The sequence below is a fragment of the Cricetulus griseus genome, chromosome 7 (assembly GCF_003668045.3).
Source record: "Cricetulus griseus strain 17A/GY chromosome 7, alternate assembly CriGri-PICRH-1.0, whole genome shotgun sequence".
NCBI lineage: Eukaryota > Metazoa > Chordata > Mammalia > Rodentia > Cricetidae > Cricetulus > Cricetulus griseus.
The window spans coordinates 120,548,194-120,566,954 of NC_048600.1; the positions used below are offsets into that span (position 1 = coordinate 120,548,194).

The 18,761-nt window shown below is 42.6% G+C and overlaps 1 protein-coding gene across 7 annotated transcripts in view; it reads left to right on the forward strand.

Annotated features, from left to right (window-relative positions):
* The window catches only part of Helz (helicase with zinc finger), a 128,380-nt gene that overhangs the window by 16,031 nt on the left and 93,588 nt on the right, over positions 1-18,761 (forward strand). For 6 of the 7 annotated variants that reach the window (XM_027425844.2, XM_027425849.2, XM_027425847.2 and 3 more), the window contains 2 exons: positions 6,770-6,997; positions 10,036-10,072. In XM_027425844.2, the coding sequence (XP_027281645.1) occupies positions 6,788-6,997; positions 10,036-10,072 (247 nt within the window). In that variant the 5' untranslated portion in view covers positions 6,770-6,787. Of the gene's footprint in view, positions 1-6,769; positions 6,998-10,035; positions 10,136-18,761 lie in introns of those variants that run through there. The other variant, XM_027425848.2, reaches the window with a different exon arrangement.

Consider the following 18,761-nt stretch of genomic DNA (forward strand, 5'->3'; position numbering starts at 1 on the left):
TGCTCCTGAGATTCACTCACTGCTCCTGAGATTCACTCACTGCTATGCTCTCCTCAATGTGACTAATTGGCAGACTGAATGCCTACCTTTTATACCTCTCAAATCCTGGGATTAAAGGCATGAGCTCTGTCTGATTCATTCTCCTGTAGCCCAGGGTGGTCTTGGACTCAGATCTGTGTACCTCTTAATCCTGAGTCCTGGGATGAAAGGTGTGTGTCTGGCTTCTCAGGTTAACTAGTATGGCTGCTTTGCTATTTTGATCTCCAGTGGCTTTAATAAATCATAAACAATATATCACTACAAGAAACTTTAAAATATTTAATATGATTAATTTTTTGTTTAATATGTCCAGTTATTAATAGTTTTCTACACTTATTGTTTATGTGTATGTATGTATATATGTGTGAATATGCATGCATGTATACATGTATGTGGGCAGTGCATGCCACAGCCTCCACATGGAGGTCAGAGGACAACTTGGCAGGATCAGTTCTCTCCTTCCAACCTGGTCCTGGAGTCCTGGAGTCCTGGAGATTGAACTCAGGTCATCAAGTCTTTTGAGCTACCTTATCAGCCCTGTTTGAGACAGGATTTCATATAACCCAGGCAGGCTGGCCTTGAATTCTGCTGTGTACCTGAGAATGTCTTTGAACTTCTTATCCTCCTGCCTCCACCTCCTGAGTGCTGGGATTACAGGTGTGTGTCATCATGCTCGGTTTTATGTGGTGGTGGAAGTCAAAATCATGAATGCTAGGCAGGCAGGCTACCAACTACATTCTCCAGCCCCCAGAAACTTGTAATTATTTTGTCTTCAAGTTCTATGAATTTATTGTTTACACACACACACACACACACACACACACACACACACACATACGTACGTATGTACATATGGATATGTAGTCTAAAAGTGAAGTTATCTTGGGGTCTCCTCAAGAATCAGTTATGGACTGGGTGGTGGTAGTGCACAGTTTTAATTCTAGCACTCGGAAGGCAGAGACAGGCAGATATGTGAGTTCAAGGCTATCAGGGTCTTGAAATGATTTTAAGGTAGATTTCTGGTTAGTTACTGCCACAGACAGATGCATGCAGGAGAGCCATGTCTTCCTATTTTCTGGTACTGGCAATGCTTTGCCACACTGGGTGCACCATTGATTTCATTTTTCTTCCAATATTTACTTTGGACCCAGACCAGCCATCTAGCTATGATGGCATTCTTCAAAAGCATCCTATGTTTTGTGCCAGATGACCTCCAATGGTTGGTTATTTGGAAATGCTCCTTCTGAGGCTGCATCCTTGCTTTTCAACCCACAAAGAGGAAGGGAAATTTGAGTATTTTCCATTTATTTATTCATTTGTTTGTTTGTTTTTTTGAGATAGGGTTTCTCTGTTTTGCTTTGGAGGCTGTCCTGGCACTGGCTCTGTAGATGAGGCTGGCCACAGAGATCCGCCTGCCTCTGCCTCCCGAGTGCTGGGATTAAAGGCGTGCGCCACCATGCCTAACCCTTAATTTTTTTCAACTTTAAAAATTAATGCAGTAAAATTGACCCCCCCTCCACACCCAGGGTTTCTCTGTGTAGCTCTGACTGTCTTGAAACTTGCTCAGTAGACCAGTCTAGTCTCAAAGTCACAGAGATTCACCTGCCTCTATCTCCTGAGTGCTGGAATGTGTGTGCCACTAGTGCCTGACAAAAATGACTTCCTCTTGGTGAATAGTTTCATTGCTTTAATAATGCACATAGGATTTATCCATATATCAGTATGTAGTAAGTATTAAGAACAGTGTCAGGCCTTGAGAGCTAGCTCAGTGGTTAAGAGCACTTGGTGCTCTTACAGAGGACATGGGTTCAATTCCTAGCACTCACGTCAGGCAACTGACAACCATCTATAACTTGGGCTCCCACAAGATCTGATACCTCTGGCCTCATGGGCACCTGCATTCACATGCTCACTTGAACACATTATAAAGCAAACATCAACAACAACAAAAAAACTTTATTAAAAAAAAAAAAAAAAAGAACAGTGCCATCCTTCAGGCTCAGTCTCAGGCTCATTTATGCTGTACTTTTATTGTTGTGTTTCCCCTGGCTTGTCATTGTGACCATTCAGTATGCAAGCTCTATGACTGCTTTCTATTATTAATACATTTATTTAGTGTGTGTGTGTATGTGTGTGTGTGTGCTCACTCTTGTGTGCATGTGTGTGTATGCTTGCATGTTCCTGTTTGAATTTAGAGGTGTCTAAATTCAATTTTGGGTGTCAGTTCTCCCCTTCTGCCATGTAGACTCCGGGGATCACATAGCCGGTCTCTTCAAGTTTGATGGCAAGTACCTTTACCCGCTGAGCCATTGCTTTCACCCAAGTTGCTGTAGGCTGTTCTTTTTCACCGCTGGAGTAGTTTCCCACTGTGGGAGTGCTACAGTTTGTTTACTTATTCACTGGTAAAATATGTTTCCATTTCATTTTTAGCGATTAGAATGGCTGTAAATGTTTTTATATAGGTTTTTGTATAAATATGGTTCTTATTGTCTTGAGGTATCCAGATAGAACAGTTGTTGACCTGGATGTCAGCTGTGCGCATGTCCACGTGTGTCCCTGTGCATGGGTGAGGAGGTGTGCTGTCACTCTCTGTCTGTCCTGAACCTGGTGCTTGTGTTTTCCTGGCTAGGCTGTGAAGCTGCAGCTCCAGGGATCCTCCTGTCTTAGCTTTCTGTGGAGCCGAGGTTATAAGCATGTGCCAGATACCAGGATTGATGTGTATACACTAGGAACCAAACTTGGGCCCTTTGGAAGAACTGCAGGTGCTCTTAATTGCCATGTTGTCTCTCTAGCTCCCCTCCCAACACTTTAAACTCATCTGTTCTTGAGTGTTTGTTAATCTAATCATAGCTTTTAGTTTTATTTCTGTGATAGATATTTTCTTATTGTATTATTATTATTTTCTTTTTGTGACAAGGTTTCTCTGTTATGTAGCCCTGGTTGTCTTGGAACTGGCCTTGAACTCATAGAAATACACCTGTCTCTACCTCCTGACTACTTGTATTAAAGGCATGCAGTACCATGCCTGGCTCTTCTTATTCTATTCTTTTTTTTTTTTTTTCCCAAGACAGGATTTCTCTGTTCTTACTGTGTTTTTAATTATTTGTGTATGTATGTGTCCATATGTGGGTTTGTGCATGTGAGTACAATGTCTGTGGAGGCAGTGGCCTTGCTTCTGTATTCATTACCTATTTATTGGGATGAAAATCATTCCTTTCTCAAGTAGGTGAAGTTGTCACACAGGGTGATACTTAGTTTCTTTAACAATAGTATTGAATTTGTTTTATAATTTAGGGTTTTTGTTTGTCTTTTCAAGACTCTATGTGGGTCAGACTGGCCTTGAACTCATTGAAATCTACCCGCCTCTGCCTCCCAAGTGCTGGAAATCTGCATTTCTTTGTAAAAATTTATTTAGTTTAGTATACATATGAGTGTCTTAATTAGGGTTCCTATTGCTGTGAGGAGACACCATGACCACGCAGCTCTTAAAGGAAAACGTTTAATTGAGGTGGCAGCTCACAGTTTCAGAGGTTTAGTCCATTGTCACCATAGAGAACATGGCAGCATGCATGCAGACATGATGCTGGCTACATCTTTATCAGAAGGCAACAGGAAGTAGACTCAGATACTGGGCAGTATGTTGAGCATAGGAAACCTCAAAGCCCACCCTCACAGTGACACACTTCCTCCAAAAAGGCCATACCTACTCCAATCAAGTCACACCTAATAATGTCGTTCTCTATGAGATGGGAGCCAATTACTCTTAGCTACCATAATGAGTGTTTTGCCTGTAAATATGTAATTGGAAGTAGAGTTATGGATGGTTATAAACTGCCATATGGGTGCTTGGAACTGAACCTGGGTGCTCTTAACCTCTGAACCATCTCTCTAGCCTGACAGTATTAAGTGTTAAGTGATTTCAATTTTATACAAGTGGAAATTTTGCAAGTATGATTTTAAGCACTTCACAGAGTAAGCATTGGAGGGAGGTATTCGTGGTTTATTTCCAGGGTTAAGTCACTTGCTCCTGTAGTGAGTGGCAGCCCGGTGAGCTTTTAACGTGGGGCCTGTGACTCAGTTTGTGTTCTGCATCACTGAGTTGTGTTCTTTCCTGAGAACAGCTTTCAGCTTAAGCAATATTAGCTTTTCCTTATATTGCTACTTCTGTCTATAGTATTGTCTAGGTGTGGGTTGTGAGCTTTTGGGGAGTGTTCACTAACTGGGATCTGTGATTTGTCTGTTTTCTTTCCTGTGGTTCTAGGAGTTTATTCTAGGACTTTATTTTATTTATTATTATTGTTATTATTATTATTATTATTATTATTATTATTATTATTGAGTAGTGATTCTAGGTTGTTTTTCTATTGCTGAGATAAAACACTCTTGACCAAAAACAATTCAGGAAAGAAAAGGATTTGTTTTATCCCACACTTAACAGATAACAGTCAACATTTGAGAGAAGTCAAGGCAGGGACCACAAAGGAGCACTGACTACTGTCCCTTTCTTTCTTTCTTTCTTTCTTTCTTTCTTTCTTTCTTTCTTTCTTTCTTTCTTTCTTTTTCTTTTCATGGTATATAATTTGGTTTTTTGAGATAGGAATTAAAGGCATGCGCCACCAACGTCCGGTCTTTCCCCATTTTTAAAAAAATAACTTGTGTATTAGTAAGGGTTCTGTAAAGGAACAGAATCGATAGAATGAACACTTGGACTTATTAGAGAGGCTTCCAGGATGTTGTTCAAATAGTTCAGCAATGGAAAGGACAGGGATCCAGCAGTCTCGAGACTGGCTGTCTTAGCAGTCCTGGTCTGGTGCTGGAGTCCAAGGAAGTCTTCAGTTGGAATCCTGAAGAAGTAGGTTCTAGCACCAGCAAAGGATTACCTCAGCAGTGGGAGAGATGAATTTGCCTGTGGGAGTGAGGGCAAGTGGGCAGAAAGCAACGCTTCCTGTCACCAGAAAGTGTGGCCCAGGGTTAGGGTGTGTCCTCTCACCTCAGTTGATCCAGATTTAGGGTGGGTCTCACACCGCAAATAATCCAGCCAAGAAAAACCTCTCACAGGTGTGCCCAGCTGCTTGGGTTTTAGTTAATTTCAAAAACCTATTTTAAAAAAGATTATTTATTTTCCGGTGTATGGAGGTGTGCACACCTGACACAGAGCACGAGTGAGGTCAGAGGACAACTCCCTGAGAGTTGCTTCTCCCTGTTTCGTGGCTCCCTAAGATCCTACTCCAATTGTCAGGGTTTTCCGCTGAGCCATCTCTCTGTCTCTAGGCTCCTGTGCACTCTTGGCGGTCAGCGCTTGTCATCTCTTCTGCGACCAGTTCTTCATAGGATTGATGCTTGATAGATTACTCCTTTTCTCTTTCCTTTTTCATAGTTTTAGGAATCAAATTCAGAACCATGTACATGCTAGCCAGGTGCTCCACCATTGCGTCTCTGATAGGTTCTGACTTTGTTTACAACCTATCCTTCATGTGCCATCACTGGTGGGCAGAACCTCATAGCTTGTGGAATTTGTTCCATAGCTCCTCCTACCCCTTGTTGTTCAATGTATGGATTATCCCCTTTCTGAGTTCAGCTGAATGCTTCCTTTTTAAATTTTAAAATTACATCTTTGTGTGTGTGTGTGTGTGTGTGTGCGCGCGCGCACGCACGCACGCATGCATGAGTGCGAGTGAGCATATGTAAAGGTGAGAGGAAAATGTGTGGAGGTTGGTCCTTCTACCATGTGGTTGTCAGAGATTGACAGGCCACCATCAGGCTGGGTGGCAGGTGCCTTACCCACTGAGCCCTCTGGTTCAGCTGAACTCTTGTCCCTGCAAAGCTGGAGTTTGCTCCTGCTGTCATGTGTAGGGTGAACTCTTGTTCACCTCTTGAGCCAGCTCAGGCTTCAGATGGAATGAGTCTGATCTTTGTCAACTTGGGCTTTGGTTCCTCTCTCCACCAACTTGCAATCCTGGAAAGCGGTTGACCTCACACTCCATCTCTTCGTGTGAGGCTGTTAGCCTAGGGACTAGCCCTCTGGGCTGAGTTGAAGTAATGCCCAGCTTGAACTTTGGCTAGTTTTTAAGGGTGTGAAAGAAAAGATCCTACGCTATATGGGCTTTGATTTTCTGCAGCTGCAGAAGTGAAGACTTGAGAGGCTGACATTTGAAGGGAACATTTCTGCTCCTTGGTCACAAACATGGAATCTTCTATTTATTTGTCCTTTGTGGCATTCATTTGTTTCACTTATAAAGAATTTGATCCTGGCTGCTTATGGTGGGTATTGCAGCCTGGAGCTTAGTAAAGACATCAGAATATGTGTTAGATTTTACACTGTCCATAGCTGCTGCTCAGCTGCCATGACTGGAGGCTCACTGAAGGAGATGCTCACTGGGCATTAGGTTGGTGGGGATGGGGATGGGGCTGTGGTATAATAACTAAGTCTGTGGTTCATTCCTTTTTTAAAAACAAATGACCTTAAGGTCATTTATGATTTAAAAAGCCTTTTTTTTTGTTTTTGCATATTTGTCTACTCCTGTATGTTCACTACATGCATGCAGGTACCCAGAGGAACCATCAGGTCCTCTGGAACTGGTATTACAGATAGTGATGAGTTGCCCAGGAGCTGAACCGAGGTTTTGAGTTTGGGTCCTCTGCCAGAGCAGCAAGTGCTCTTAATTGTTGAGCCATCTTTCCAGCTCCATACTAAGTCTTTAAATCATATCCACTCTTCTCTCATGTTTAGGATTCTTGTCCCTGAGTCATGGAAGACAGAAGAGCTGAAAAGTCATGTGAAGAAGCATGTGAGTCACTGAAGAGGCAGGACTATGACATGGCCCTCCAGCACTGCACAGAGGCCCTGCTTTCTCTTGGCCAGCACTCCATGGCAGACGCTGCAGGGCCGTGTCCATCAGAGACAGAGCGCATCAAGATCGAGAGTCTTCTCTACAGAATTGCCTCGTTCCTGCAACTGGTGAGTGAGTGCTGTCGGTATACTGCCTGGTCCTACAGCCACATTGGGTGCCATTGGAAGACAGTTCCTGTCCTGCCTGGTCCTGCAGCTATTTAGTCCCAGATAAACACACAGAGGCTTATATTCATTATAAACGATTTGGCCGATGGCTCACGCTTCTTCTTCTTTTTTTTTTTAAAGATTTTATTTATTTATTATGTATGCAGCATTCTGCTTCCATGTATATCTGCACACCAGAAGAGGGCATCAGATCCCATTATAGATGACTGTGAGCCACCATGTGGTTGCTGGGAATTGAACTCAGGACCTCTGGAAGAGCAGTCAGTGCTCTTAACCTCTGAGCCATCTCTCCAGCCCGGCTCACGCTTCTTATTGGCTAGCTCTCTCTTAATTATTAGCCCATTTCTATTAAACTATATATTGCCACGAGGCTAGCTTACCTGTAATGCATGTTACTCCTTCAGCGTCTACATAGTATGTCTCCCTGGCTACTCTCTGCCTTATTCTTCCCAGCCTTCTCTTAGTCTGGTAGTCCCGCCTCTATTTTGTGCCTGTTCATTGGCCAAAATAGCTTTTTTCATTAACCAATAAGAGAAACATATTCACAGTATACAAAAGGACATCCTCCATCAGCACACCACCAGTGTAGAACCACATGCTGGCCACTTCTTGTACAAATCAGCTAATTTGGGCCTGAACAGTAAAAAAAAAAAAAAAAGTACCTGGTGATTGCTGAATATTCTCAGTGGCAATAACTGTTTCTAAACTTTGAAAATTGTACTGTGACACTCACCCATTTAGTACGTATTGATTGAGTACATGCTGTCTGACAGACAGAGAGCAGTCCCTTCTTCCTGTTAGTGTCCTCTATCAGTAGAGGAATGATAGAACTAGTGGCTGCTGTAGATAACTGCACACTAGGGACAGCAAGCTAAAGGGCTCAGAAACCAGGGAGCAGTGGTGCTGGAGATGGAGTTTCTGCAGGTTGGTCAAGGTCAGCCTAAGGAGAAGAAGGAGAAAAGGGGGCTTGCCATGTGGAAATCTAGAGGAAAGAGACTCCAAGGCAGAGGCATCCCAACTGGTCAGTGTGACTGGGGTGGGGTATGTGAGGGAGAAAGGGAAAAGGTTAGGGCCAGTGGGGTCTTGTGGGACCTTCTGAGTCATTCAAAGGAGTTCTTACTCTGAGTGAGATGGGGAGCTGTTGCAACAGCTGGAGCAGAGCAGCGGTGGGATTTGGTTCACTAGGAACTGGACTGGTGTTCCAAATAGACTGTTAAAAAAGTGACAGGTGTGGTATACGCCTTTGATTCCAGCACTTGGGAGGCAGCAGGAGGAGCATCAGCATGAGTTTGAAGCCAGCCTGGTCTACAGAGAGAGTTCCAGTACAGCCAGGCAGTGTAGAGAGACCCTGTCTCAAAAAAGAAAAGAAAGTAGACTGACTACAAGGAGGAATAGTGTATGCAAGGGTCCCACTGGGGACTGTTGGAATGGTCAAGGGCTGAGGTGGCAGAGTTCTGTTCGTATTGCCAGCAACACAGAAGTCTACTACAGGAGCAGGTTTCCTGGCACCCTGAATGCAGGGAATGTGGGAGCTCTGTCATGTGAAGTGAAGCTGCTAACCCTGACCTAATTTTTTTTTTTTTTTTTGACTGAGTCCTTAGAAAAATGGGGTTTCCCTCAGCTGCAGTGAAAAGGTTGAATGTAGGGAGCAGGCTTGTGAGTTTAGTTTTTGAGCCTTCAGAGTTTGAGGTGTCATCTAGCTGTCTATCTGGAGCTGAAGAGTGAGTGCAAGGGTAGAGGGATTAAGAATTTATGGGGTGAGATGTTAGTTAGCATCCAGGGCTTGGTGCAGGTCACCAGGGAGAGGGCTAAGGACCTGGGATTATGGTGTTGAGAGGTTGGGGAGAAGGAACACGGACCATCTGAGGAATAGCGGGTAGTAAGGTGAGAGAGCCATGGTCCATGCAGCTAGGTGAAGAAAATGAAATACCATTCACTCATGTCAGTGGCTATCTCTCGAGATGTGACGGTGTGTCTGTAATAAGTGGTGCAGGTCACACTGGAGCAGTGGAGGTCACTGGTGATTGATGAGAGTAGCTTAAGGCTGTCTGACTTAAAGAGAACCTGGGAGAATTGGGGAAGGAACTCTTTCTATACTTTTCTGTCTTCAGACAGTCCCACTGTGTAGCACTGCTGGCCTGATCCTCTCTATATGGAACAGGCTGGAGTCCAACTCATCATCTTCCTGCTTCTGTCTCTTGGATGAGGGTTTACAAGTGTGCAGAGCTAACTCTGTGAAAAGTTCTGCCACATGAGGCACCAAAGAAAAGGACCAGTGGAGGAAGTGAAATCACAAGACGTGTCCCACCCCCACCCGCAGCTCTAAGACAGGGTTTCTCTGTGTAGTTCTGCATGTCTTGGGACCAGGCTGGCTCAGACTCACCGAGACTGAGTACTGGGGCTAAAGGCGTGAACCACATGGCTCAGTCAGAATGTTTTTCTTTTTTCTTTTATTTACGTATTTTTTTAGGTATCAGTGCTGTCTGCATGTATGCCAGAAGAGGGTATCAGATCTCATTACAAATGGTTGTGAGCCACCATGTGGTTGCTGGGAATTGAACTCAGGACCTCTGGATGAGCAGCCAGTGCTCTTAACCTCTGAGCCATCTCTCCAGCCCAGTCAGAATGGTTAAGTTGGGAAAACTAGCAGCATGTTTGTTTGGGAAGGAATCAGTGGAAAGGTGACCATCAAAAGGTGTGGGAGAGCAGAAGCTTGGTGGGCAATGTCCTCATGGAGACAGGTGGTCGGTTGGCTTTAGAAAGGGGCAGTGTCTCGGGGGAACAGGTGTGAGGAGAGGGTTTGACAATGGGAACTCTGTAAACCATTGGCAGAGGAAGAGGTGTTGCAGGAGGAGCTGGTGGGTGCTGTGAGAGTGGGAGGAAAAGCGCTGGGGTGTGTGATTCGTGCTGAGGAGGCAGCCCTCAGAGGTCACGGGACCACGTCATTTTACCTTGTGTCTTCTCCTTTCTTTTTGTAGAAAAACTACGGGCAAGCTGACGAAGATTGTAGGCATGGTATGTTTAAAAGATGGAACCCTTTTCTGAAGATTTTTAAAAATTACCTAATTGAAGTTTAAGGTTTGAATTTTCTTTTTTAAATTTTTATTTGCCAATTTCAAAGAAATTGTAATGTGAAAAATCCTATGTTACTGTGGTGCCTAGTGACAGATTGGGTTGATGTCTTTCCTGCTGTGACAGGCATTTACCAGGTGAGCATGTGGGCATGAATGTTGACATTCCTGTCTCCGTGTGTCCCGTCACCCTCACTCCCTCAAGGAGAATTGAGAGTGAGTCCTTTTAACATCTAGATAAATAGTTACAGTCTACAAGTGCCAGAGTATTTTCCTTAGCAGTGTGTCTGGGAAGCTCTGAAATGCTCTTTCCTGTTTGCTGTGGCTGCAAATTGAGACCAATAAGATGCACACTCTGAGTGCTCATTGTGTGGAAATCCTTTTCCTGGCTGTTGCTGCATCTCAGTAGAATGATTCCAGGAGCCTGCGGGTGGAGGGTCAGGGTGCCTTCCCATGTCCTCCTGCTGGGCTGTTTTGCACAGCTCAGTGGCCTGGATAATATAAATCATGTTTCATTTATGTAGAACTGGGGCTTGAGGCTGAGGTGTTTGACATACTAATTTTTTTTCTTTTTCTTTTCTTTTTTTGCCTCCTTACTCCTTTGTGTCAAAACATTAAAAAAGAATTAGGTATTTTTATTTTATACCTTACCAAGCCGTGCTACATACTCCTGTGGTACATGGACCATAATTTAGACATGTTTCATTAATAGTCAGTGGCCTTTCTGTGAACCTTGCAATAGAATTGCAGTGTTTTGGGTCTTAAATTAGAATTAGAGCTATCCTTGTTATCTTTGGACATTTCTAAAAGACAAAGCAGATACAAGGCCAGATAGTATAGAGGAATGTGATGGGCCCTTTCTGGAGTAATGGTGAGTTAGTGTGCTTACCTTTTATTATACTGAGAAACACAGGTGCTTATAACACATAAATCATTTTTTTTTCCCCTTTAACAAATAATTTTCAAGGGGGGCTGGAGATAGGGTTAGTGGGAAGAGGGCATGTGTTGCTCTTGCAGAGGATCTGGGTTTGATTCCCAACACCCACATGGTGGCTCAAAAACTCCTCTAACTCTAGTCCTAGGGGATCAACACCCTCTTCTGACCTCTGTGACCACCAGGCACAAACATACATATATTCAAAACACTCAACATATGTAAAATTAAATAAAATTTAAAACCCTAGCAAACAAACAGACAAACACACACAAAAGAATTTGAACATGCTTGTCACAAAGTTGTTTCCCTACCCCCGGAGCATGGCTGTCTTCCCAAGTTACTGTTAATGCAGTGGCTCCAGTCATGACAGATGTCCCTTGTGTGGCTTTTCTGTGACAGTCAAGTTATGTCTTGAACTGATGAGGCTGCAGCAGCCTCTGGTTCATTCTTTGTCCTTATAATCCACCTGATAATAAACACTCTTGCTTGTTGTTGCCTTTGTTTTCACACCTTTTCTTGAGAGTTGGCTTCCTGGGTTTAGGAGTATGAGAACTTGTGATTCTTTAAAAAATTTTTTTAATTTATTTTTATTTTATGTGCATTGATGTTTTGTCTGTATGTGTATCTGGAACTGGAGTTATAGACAGTAATGAGTTGCCATGCCGGGAATTTAACCTGGGTCCTCTGGAAGAGCAGCCAGTGCTCTTAATCACTGAGCCATCTCCCCAGCCCTGAATATGTGATTTTTTATGGACACTGTCTATAAAATGTACTCAACCTTTGCAATATGTGCAAATGTTCCTTGTATTCTCACCATGCCAAACCAAGCAGTTTCTTATCATGTATAAGAAATGGTCCCTATATGTTTAATTTTGATTTTCCTGAGTTCTTGAGAAATTGATAATCTTCCCATTTGAGAAATTGAGAAATGTGCAAACAAAGGCCCCAAAGAGTACATGACTTGTGAAAAGTCATGGAAAAGTAAACGTTGGTAAGGGAAATTTTTATTTTTGTTTTACTTAGGTTTTTTTTTTTTTTTTTTTTTTTCTCAGTGTCTCTTTACATAGCTCTGGCTGTTTTGGAACTCACTATGTAGACCAGGCTGTCCCAGATACTTAGTATGTGAGTTTACTGGTGGCCTGGTCTACATAGTGATTTCCAGCTATCCAGAGACCATGTATCAAAACAAACAAAGGAAACAAAATCCAGATTAAGGAGTTGGGGTTTTTAGCTCAGTGGTAGGCCCTTTTTGGTTCTCAGCTCCTGGGGGAAAAAAGGGGAAAAAGAAAATGAGTGATTCATATTAAGCTGGTCGGTGGTAGTGCACGCTTTTAATCCTGGCACTTGGAAGGCAGAGGCAGGAGGATTTCTGTGAGTTCAAGGCCAGCCTGGTCTACAGAAGAGTTCCAGGACAAGCTCCAGAGCTACAGAGAAACCCTGTCTGAAAAAACAAACAAACAAACAAACAAACAAACAAACAAAAAACAAACAAAAAAACCCCTAAAACACCAAAAAAACAACAAACCCTAAGTGTATGAGACAAATCCTTCAGAACAGAAATAGTTTTAAGAAAAGTCCAACCTGGTCTACAAAGCAAGTTCCAGGACAGGCTCCAAAAGCTGAACAGAGGAACCTTGTTTCAAAAAACCAAAGCAAACTGAAACAAAACCCAGATTACTTGCCAGGATAAAAGTTTAGCCATTTTGGCGTTGAAGCTGGAGATGTGAGCCCACTGTGGTGTCAGTAGGCAGGTAGAAGCTGGTTGGAGGCTCATTCTGACCTCTGATCCTCTAATCTCAGGTCTGGGATCCTGTCCCAAGTAAATATTACAAATGAAGGAGGAAATTGTATCCACACTGGTGTTCACTCAGTGCTGTGTGTAAAAGTGGGAAGTGCTGCTTTCAGCGAGGAAGGGCTTCATTTATTATATAGTCTATGTTTCTTACTCCTTTTAGAGGACAGGAAACAACTTGGAAGTGGTCCTTTTGATTTTTTCACCCTGAGACAGGGTTTCTCTGTTTAGTTCTGGAACTCCTTCTGCAGACCATGCTGGCCTTGAACTCAGAAATCTGCCTGCTTCTGCCTCCCAAGAGCTAGAATTACAGGCATGGGCCACCACCGTCTGTTGGAAGTAGTCTTTTTATATATGCATGTGAGTGAGCATTTTCATGGAGGCAAGAGGTTGATGTTGGGTGTCTTCTCTGTTTTTCTCTAATTTTTCTTATTTTGGGGACGTGGTATTTTACTGAATCTGGAGCTCATTGATTGGCAAGGCTGGTGGCCAGTAGGCTCTTCAAATACTGTCTTTGCTTCCCCGTCTCTCTAGCATTGGGGTTGCAGACTTGCACTGCTGTGCCCAGCTTTTACATGGATGTTGGCATCTGAACTCAGGTCCTCATGCCTGTGTAACAAAGTCTACCCATTGAACTATCTTCCTAGCCCCTATTTATAAAATTTGTACAGAAGCACCTTTGCAAAGTTGATCATTTCAGTAGATATTAGAAAATATTGGCTAAAATTACTCATGTACTGTAGAATTTTGACTTTATATATATATTTTCTGGTTCTCAGTAATGTTACGTTTGTGTAAGATATGTTTGTATGGTTAAAAAGTCAGGTAACTAACAAGCAGGAGGAATCTCTTGCTGGGTTCCTGTTAATCTGTTACCTTGCATAGTTATACTGAGATGCTCTGAGGCTAGGTCTGGAGAGCTCCATTGGAAGTGCCCCATTCCAATACCTTCCTGTTTGCATTTTACATAGTGTGACACTCTTCTGTTGTTGGGTTATTATATTGCAACTTGTATGTGTGTGTCATTTTTAAAATAAACAGTTAACTAACCATTAGTACATTGAATTTGATACATTATGTTGTATAGAATACCTTGCCAGCAGTTATTGCAACAAACATGTGACAGTAACCTTCAAAATTTAATTCCTACTTTCTTGAGAAATATCACAGAATATTTTTTATTTTTGTGATAGTCTCGGACTGGCCTAGAACTCCCTATATAGACGGACTCTAAATTTTTTTTTATATATTTATTTTGTTATCTGCAACTATGTATGTCTTGATCCCTGTTCTATTGCTGTGAAGAGACACTGTAACCAAAGCACCTCTCATAAAAGAAAGTGTTTAATTGCAGGCTTGCTTGCAGTTCCAGAGGTTTAGTTGATGATCATAGTGAGAAGCGTGGTGGCAGGCCGGCAGAAATGGTGCTGAGAAGGAGCTGAGAGCTACAGTCTGAGAGATTCTGGGCTTGTCATGGGTTTTTGAAATCTCAACGCCCACCCCCCAGTGACACACTTCCTCCTACAAGGCCACACTTCTAACCCTTTCAAATAGTGCTGCTCCCATGGTAACCTAGCATTCAAATCTATGAGCCTATGCGGGCCATTCTTATTCCAACCACCACAATGTGTCTGTGTCTGGGTGTTACTTGAATGCAGGTGTTCATAGAGGCTAGAGGTGCTGCCTGATGTGGGTGTTGGGAGCAGAACTTGGGTCCTCTACAAGAGCAGCCAGTTAAGAGCAAGTAATCACCCTGGCTGTCTGGAGTTCTTTGTAGACCATGCTAGCATCAACTCAGAGAGATCCTCCTGTTTCTGCCTCCTGAGTGCTGGGATTAAAGCGCCTGACCAAGAGCAAGTATTCCTAACCACTGCACCATTTCCCTGAACTGGAGCTTGGTGTTTGGCTAATCTGACCAGCTGCTGAGCTATTTACTGGGATCTGTCTGTCTTCATCCTCAACAGTAGGGTTACTGGCTTGTGCGGCCATGCCTGGCTTTTATGTGGGTGCTGGGGATCCAAACGCAGATCCTCTTACTTTCACAACAAGTGTTCTTACCTTCTGAGGTACTTCTCCAGCCATCTTTTTTTTTTTTTTCCCCCGAGATAGGGTTTCTCTGTGGCTTTGGAGGCTGTCCTGGAACTAGCTCTTGTAGACCAGGCTGGTCTCGAACTCAAAGAGATACACCTACTTCTGCCTCCCGAGTGCTGGGATTAAAGGCGAGCGCCACCAACGCCCAGCTCCAGCCATCTTTTAAAGAAGACATTTCCTACACACAAACCTTTTTTCCTCCAATAGGAATTTAGGATTTAAATCTTTCTATTTTGAAACAAGTATAGGTTGAGAAGAAGTTGCTAGTAGAGGTTCCCTGTGTGCTTCACATACTTTTCCTTGATTGTTTTGACTTCTATAGTACAATATCAAAACTAGTAAATTAGAGAGTCAGTGCCAGTGTGTTTAGGATGTGCCGTTTGTCATGTGTTGATTCATGTAGCCATCAACACAACCTCAACACAGAGCATTGTTACCATGCAGACCTCACTCACTTGTCCTGTCCGCATACTCACCCTTCCCACCATTCCTGATCCCTGCCAACCACAAGTCCCTCCTCATCTCAGTCACGTGTCATTTTGCAAATATAGAAACATAGTTGTGGAATGTTTGGCCTGAAATGGTTGTTTTCACTCATGAGATCTGTCCACGCTGGGACTGTCAGTAGTTCAGTTTTGTTCTCTAAGAGGAATTGAAGGCTTTATGGAATTAGATTTTGGCTTTCAGTCTGAGTTCTCCCAAATATCTGTTAACATTTGTACTCAGACCTGAAATTGTATTTGTATATAGGAGGAGATTTAAAAACAGAATTGCTTCTTTGTGAAATTTCACTAAATCTTGTGACAAGGGAAAGAGCCTGTTAGCACTTGAAAGAGAGTTTTCTCCCATAGGGCAGACACAGAAGAGAGGCAGAGTGTCTGCAGGCTTTCTCAATGAACCTGTTACTACGAACAATAAAAAGTGAGCGAATTAACCACAGAAACAGGCATGTGCTTTGCTGGAGTACTTGAAAAGGCTTGGTTTCTCTAGATTCCGAATTTCCCTTGGTGACTTGAAACAGGGATCTCAAGATGCTGACTTCTGAAACTGGGAAAGAGGAGGGAGTTTCAGGATAGAAAAACACAGCTTACACTCATCATTTCTTTAGAGAATGTGTCTTAATTTGGTTACTGGACATTAACAGTCACAGCTTTGCCGAGGCCATATGGCGATGCCTCTCTGGGAGTTCGGAATCTTTAATGAAGAGGAAGTTGAAGACACTGAGAATCGGCTCTTTTCCTGCCTCATGCACACATGAGCTGTTTTTTGCATATCATTTTAACAGTACTTGAAGTAAAATGTTTAGGCTTTGGGGGTGCACGCCTTTAATCCCAGCACTCGGAGGTAGAGACAGGCGGATCTCTGTGAGTTCGAGGCCAGCCTGGTCTCCAGAGCTAGTGTCAGGATAGGCTCCAAAGCTACACAGAGAAACCCTGTTTCAAAAAACAAACAAACAAACAAATACAAAAAAAAGAAAAAGAAAAAAAAGAAGAAGTAAAATGTTTATTCAAGCGTGCACATGGTATCAGAGCCTTTGGAGTGTTTGGGGATTTGGGTTTGTATTCATGTTTAATTGTGCTGTAAACCTTTTTACTGTGTAGAATTATTTCCTAAGTATACTGGAAAAATTAGTGACAATGTTTAATTGTCACTTTGATTATTTTATTTTTTCTGAGACAGGATCTCAATATGTATCCCTATCTGGCCTAGAACTCACTGTGTGGATCAGGCCGTCCTTGAATTTACAGATATCCACTTGCTCTGGCATGTGTGGAGGTCAGAGGACAGCATGCAGGAATTGGTTTTCCCCTTTTACAATGTGGATCGGGGCAAAAAACAGTTTATCAGGCTTGGTGACAAGTATTTTACTGCTAAGCCAACCTGCCAGTCCTGGGAAGAGAGCTAAAAGTAATTATTTTACATTGGTTTAGTATTTTTGAGACAGTCTTGACTGGTACTTGCATATTGAGTCAAGACTGGCCTCAAGATTATGTTAGTTCTCGTGCCCCAGCTTCTCAAGTGCTTGACTTACAGATGTGGGCCACTCTGCTGGCCTTAGAATTAAAAGTCTATTGTATGTTTGCAGGGTGTATGTGGGTAGGCATGTACTGTGGCATGTGTGGAAGTTTTGTGGGGTTGTGCTTTCTTCCACCTTTATGTGGTTCCGGGAGTCAATACCAGTGGTTAGGTCTGTGCAGCAAGAGCCTTTCCCAACTGAGACATCTTGCCTTCCTGAGAAGTTATTTTAGTTTTTGATTCAGTCCTTGAAGTATTGATTCTGAAAGTGATTGTATCTAGGTAGCAGGTTTTTTTTTTTAATTAATTTAGCCTTTTTGGTATTTTTTTTTAATGTTTGTGTATTGATTGGTGTTTTGCCTGCATGTATGTCTGTGTGATGGTGTCAGATCCCCTGAAACTGTAGTTACACAGTTGTGAGCTACCATATGGGTTCTGGGAATTGAACCTGGGTCCTCTGGAAGAGTAGCCAGTGTCTTAACCACTGGGCCATCTCTCCAGGTTCTGTTTTTAGGACAGTGCTTTCATTGGTCAACCTACTCAATAAAAGACTATGGAAGTTAAGCTTTTGATCAAAGAAATAATGGAATATTGTCCTGTGGCAAAACAAAAACAAAAACAAAACAAAAAAACGCTCAACTTTTATTGTACTTCAAGCTTAAGATGACTTTTCTCATTGCAGGTCATTCTAAAGGGAGTTACATGTTCTTGTGAACAGCTGAGAACTCTGAACCCTAACCTGACTGTTCTTGTTGACAGGGCAATAGGTGTTATTCCTTTAGTATTACTCAGTTTCCAGTCTAGAGCATCAAGTTTATGCCAAAGTGTTTAAAAACAATGCAGCTTTAAGAGAGGGAGTAGGAGCTTGGGAGGCTGAGGTGGGGTGTGCAGGCTCCTCCTCCACTCCTGTACGCTGCAGGGGCTTGCTGCAGAGAAGTGCCTGAGCACACAGACCTGCAGAATTTATCTGCATAGAATTTAACTTGAAAAAGACTTTTCTTTACAATTGCTAAAGATATTTTTAATGCCATTTTCATTTTCAAGTTCAGTCATTATAGCTGAGACAAGTTTAATAACATGCTGCCACACTCCGATTTCTTTCAGGTTTTTCAAGAGCATGAAGATAGTAAGATAGTAAGAGGCGTGATGGGCAGCATTGCTATTTAATTTTGTTATATGACACAAAGTCAGAAATGCTCTTTATTACTTACTTTTTCTTTTTGCTCTTATTTCTCATATAGACCCTGTGAGACAAAAGTTAAATTGCATTTAAGATAAACAGTTGGGGAAAAAAGCTGTTACAGCTTCTTGTCTGAAAAGCTGGAAGAAAGGAAACATTTTGATAAATTCTGAGACATTCAAACACTAGTGCAATGGAAGAGTCTCAGGAAGTAAAATTCAGCAAATTTGTACAAGCTCAGAGATCAATGATAGGTACCCAAGAGGCAGCACTTCAGCCTCATAAAATATTTTGTGATTTACCATTTTTAGAAATTTATTTATTTGGCTGGGTAATGGTGGCATACATCTTTAATCTCAGCTGGTCTCACAGAGATCCTCCTGCCTCTGCTTCCCAAGTGCTGGGATTAAAGGTGTTTAATCCCAAATTCTGGGATTAAACACCCGAAGCATTTTTAAACTTTTTATTAATGTTTCTATTTTGACTTACAGCCTCAGGCTTATTATGTAGCAGAGGATGACCTTGAATTCTGATACTCTTGCTTCCAGGTGTGTGTAGAGTAGGGTTTGAACCCAGGGACCTGTGCGTGCTAGGCAAACATTGTACCAACTGAACTC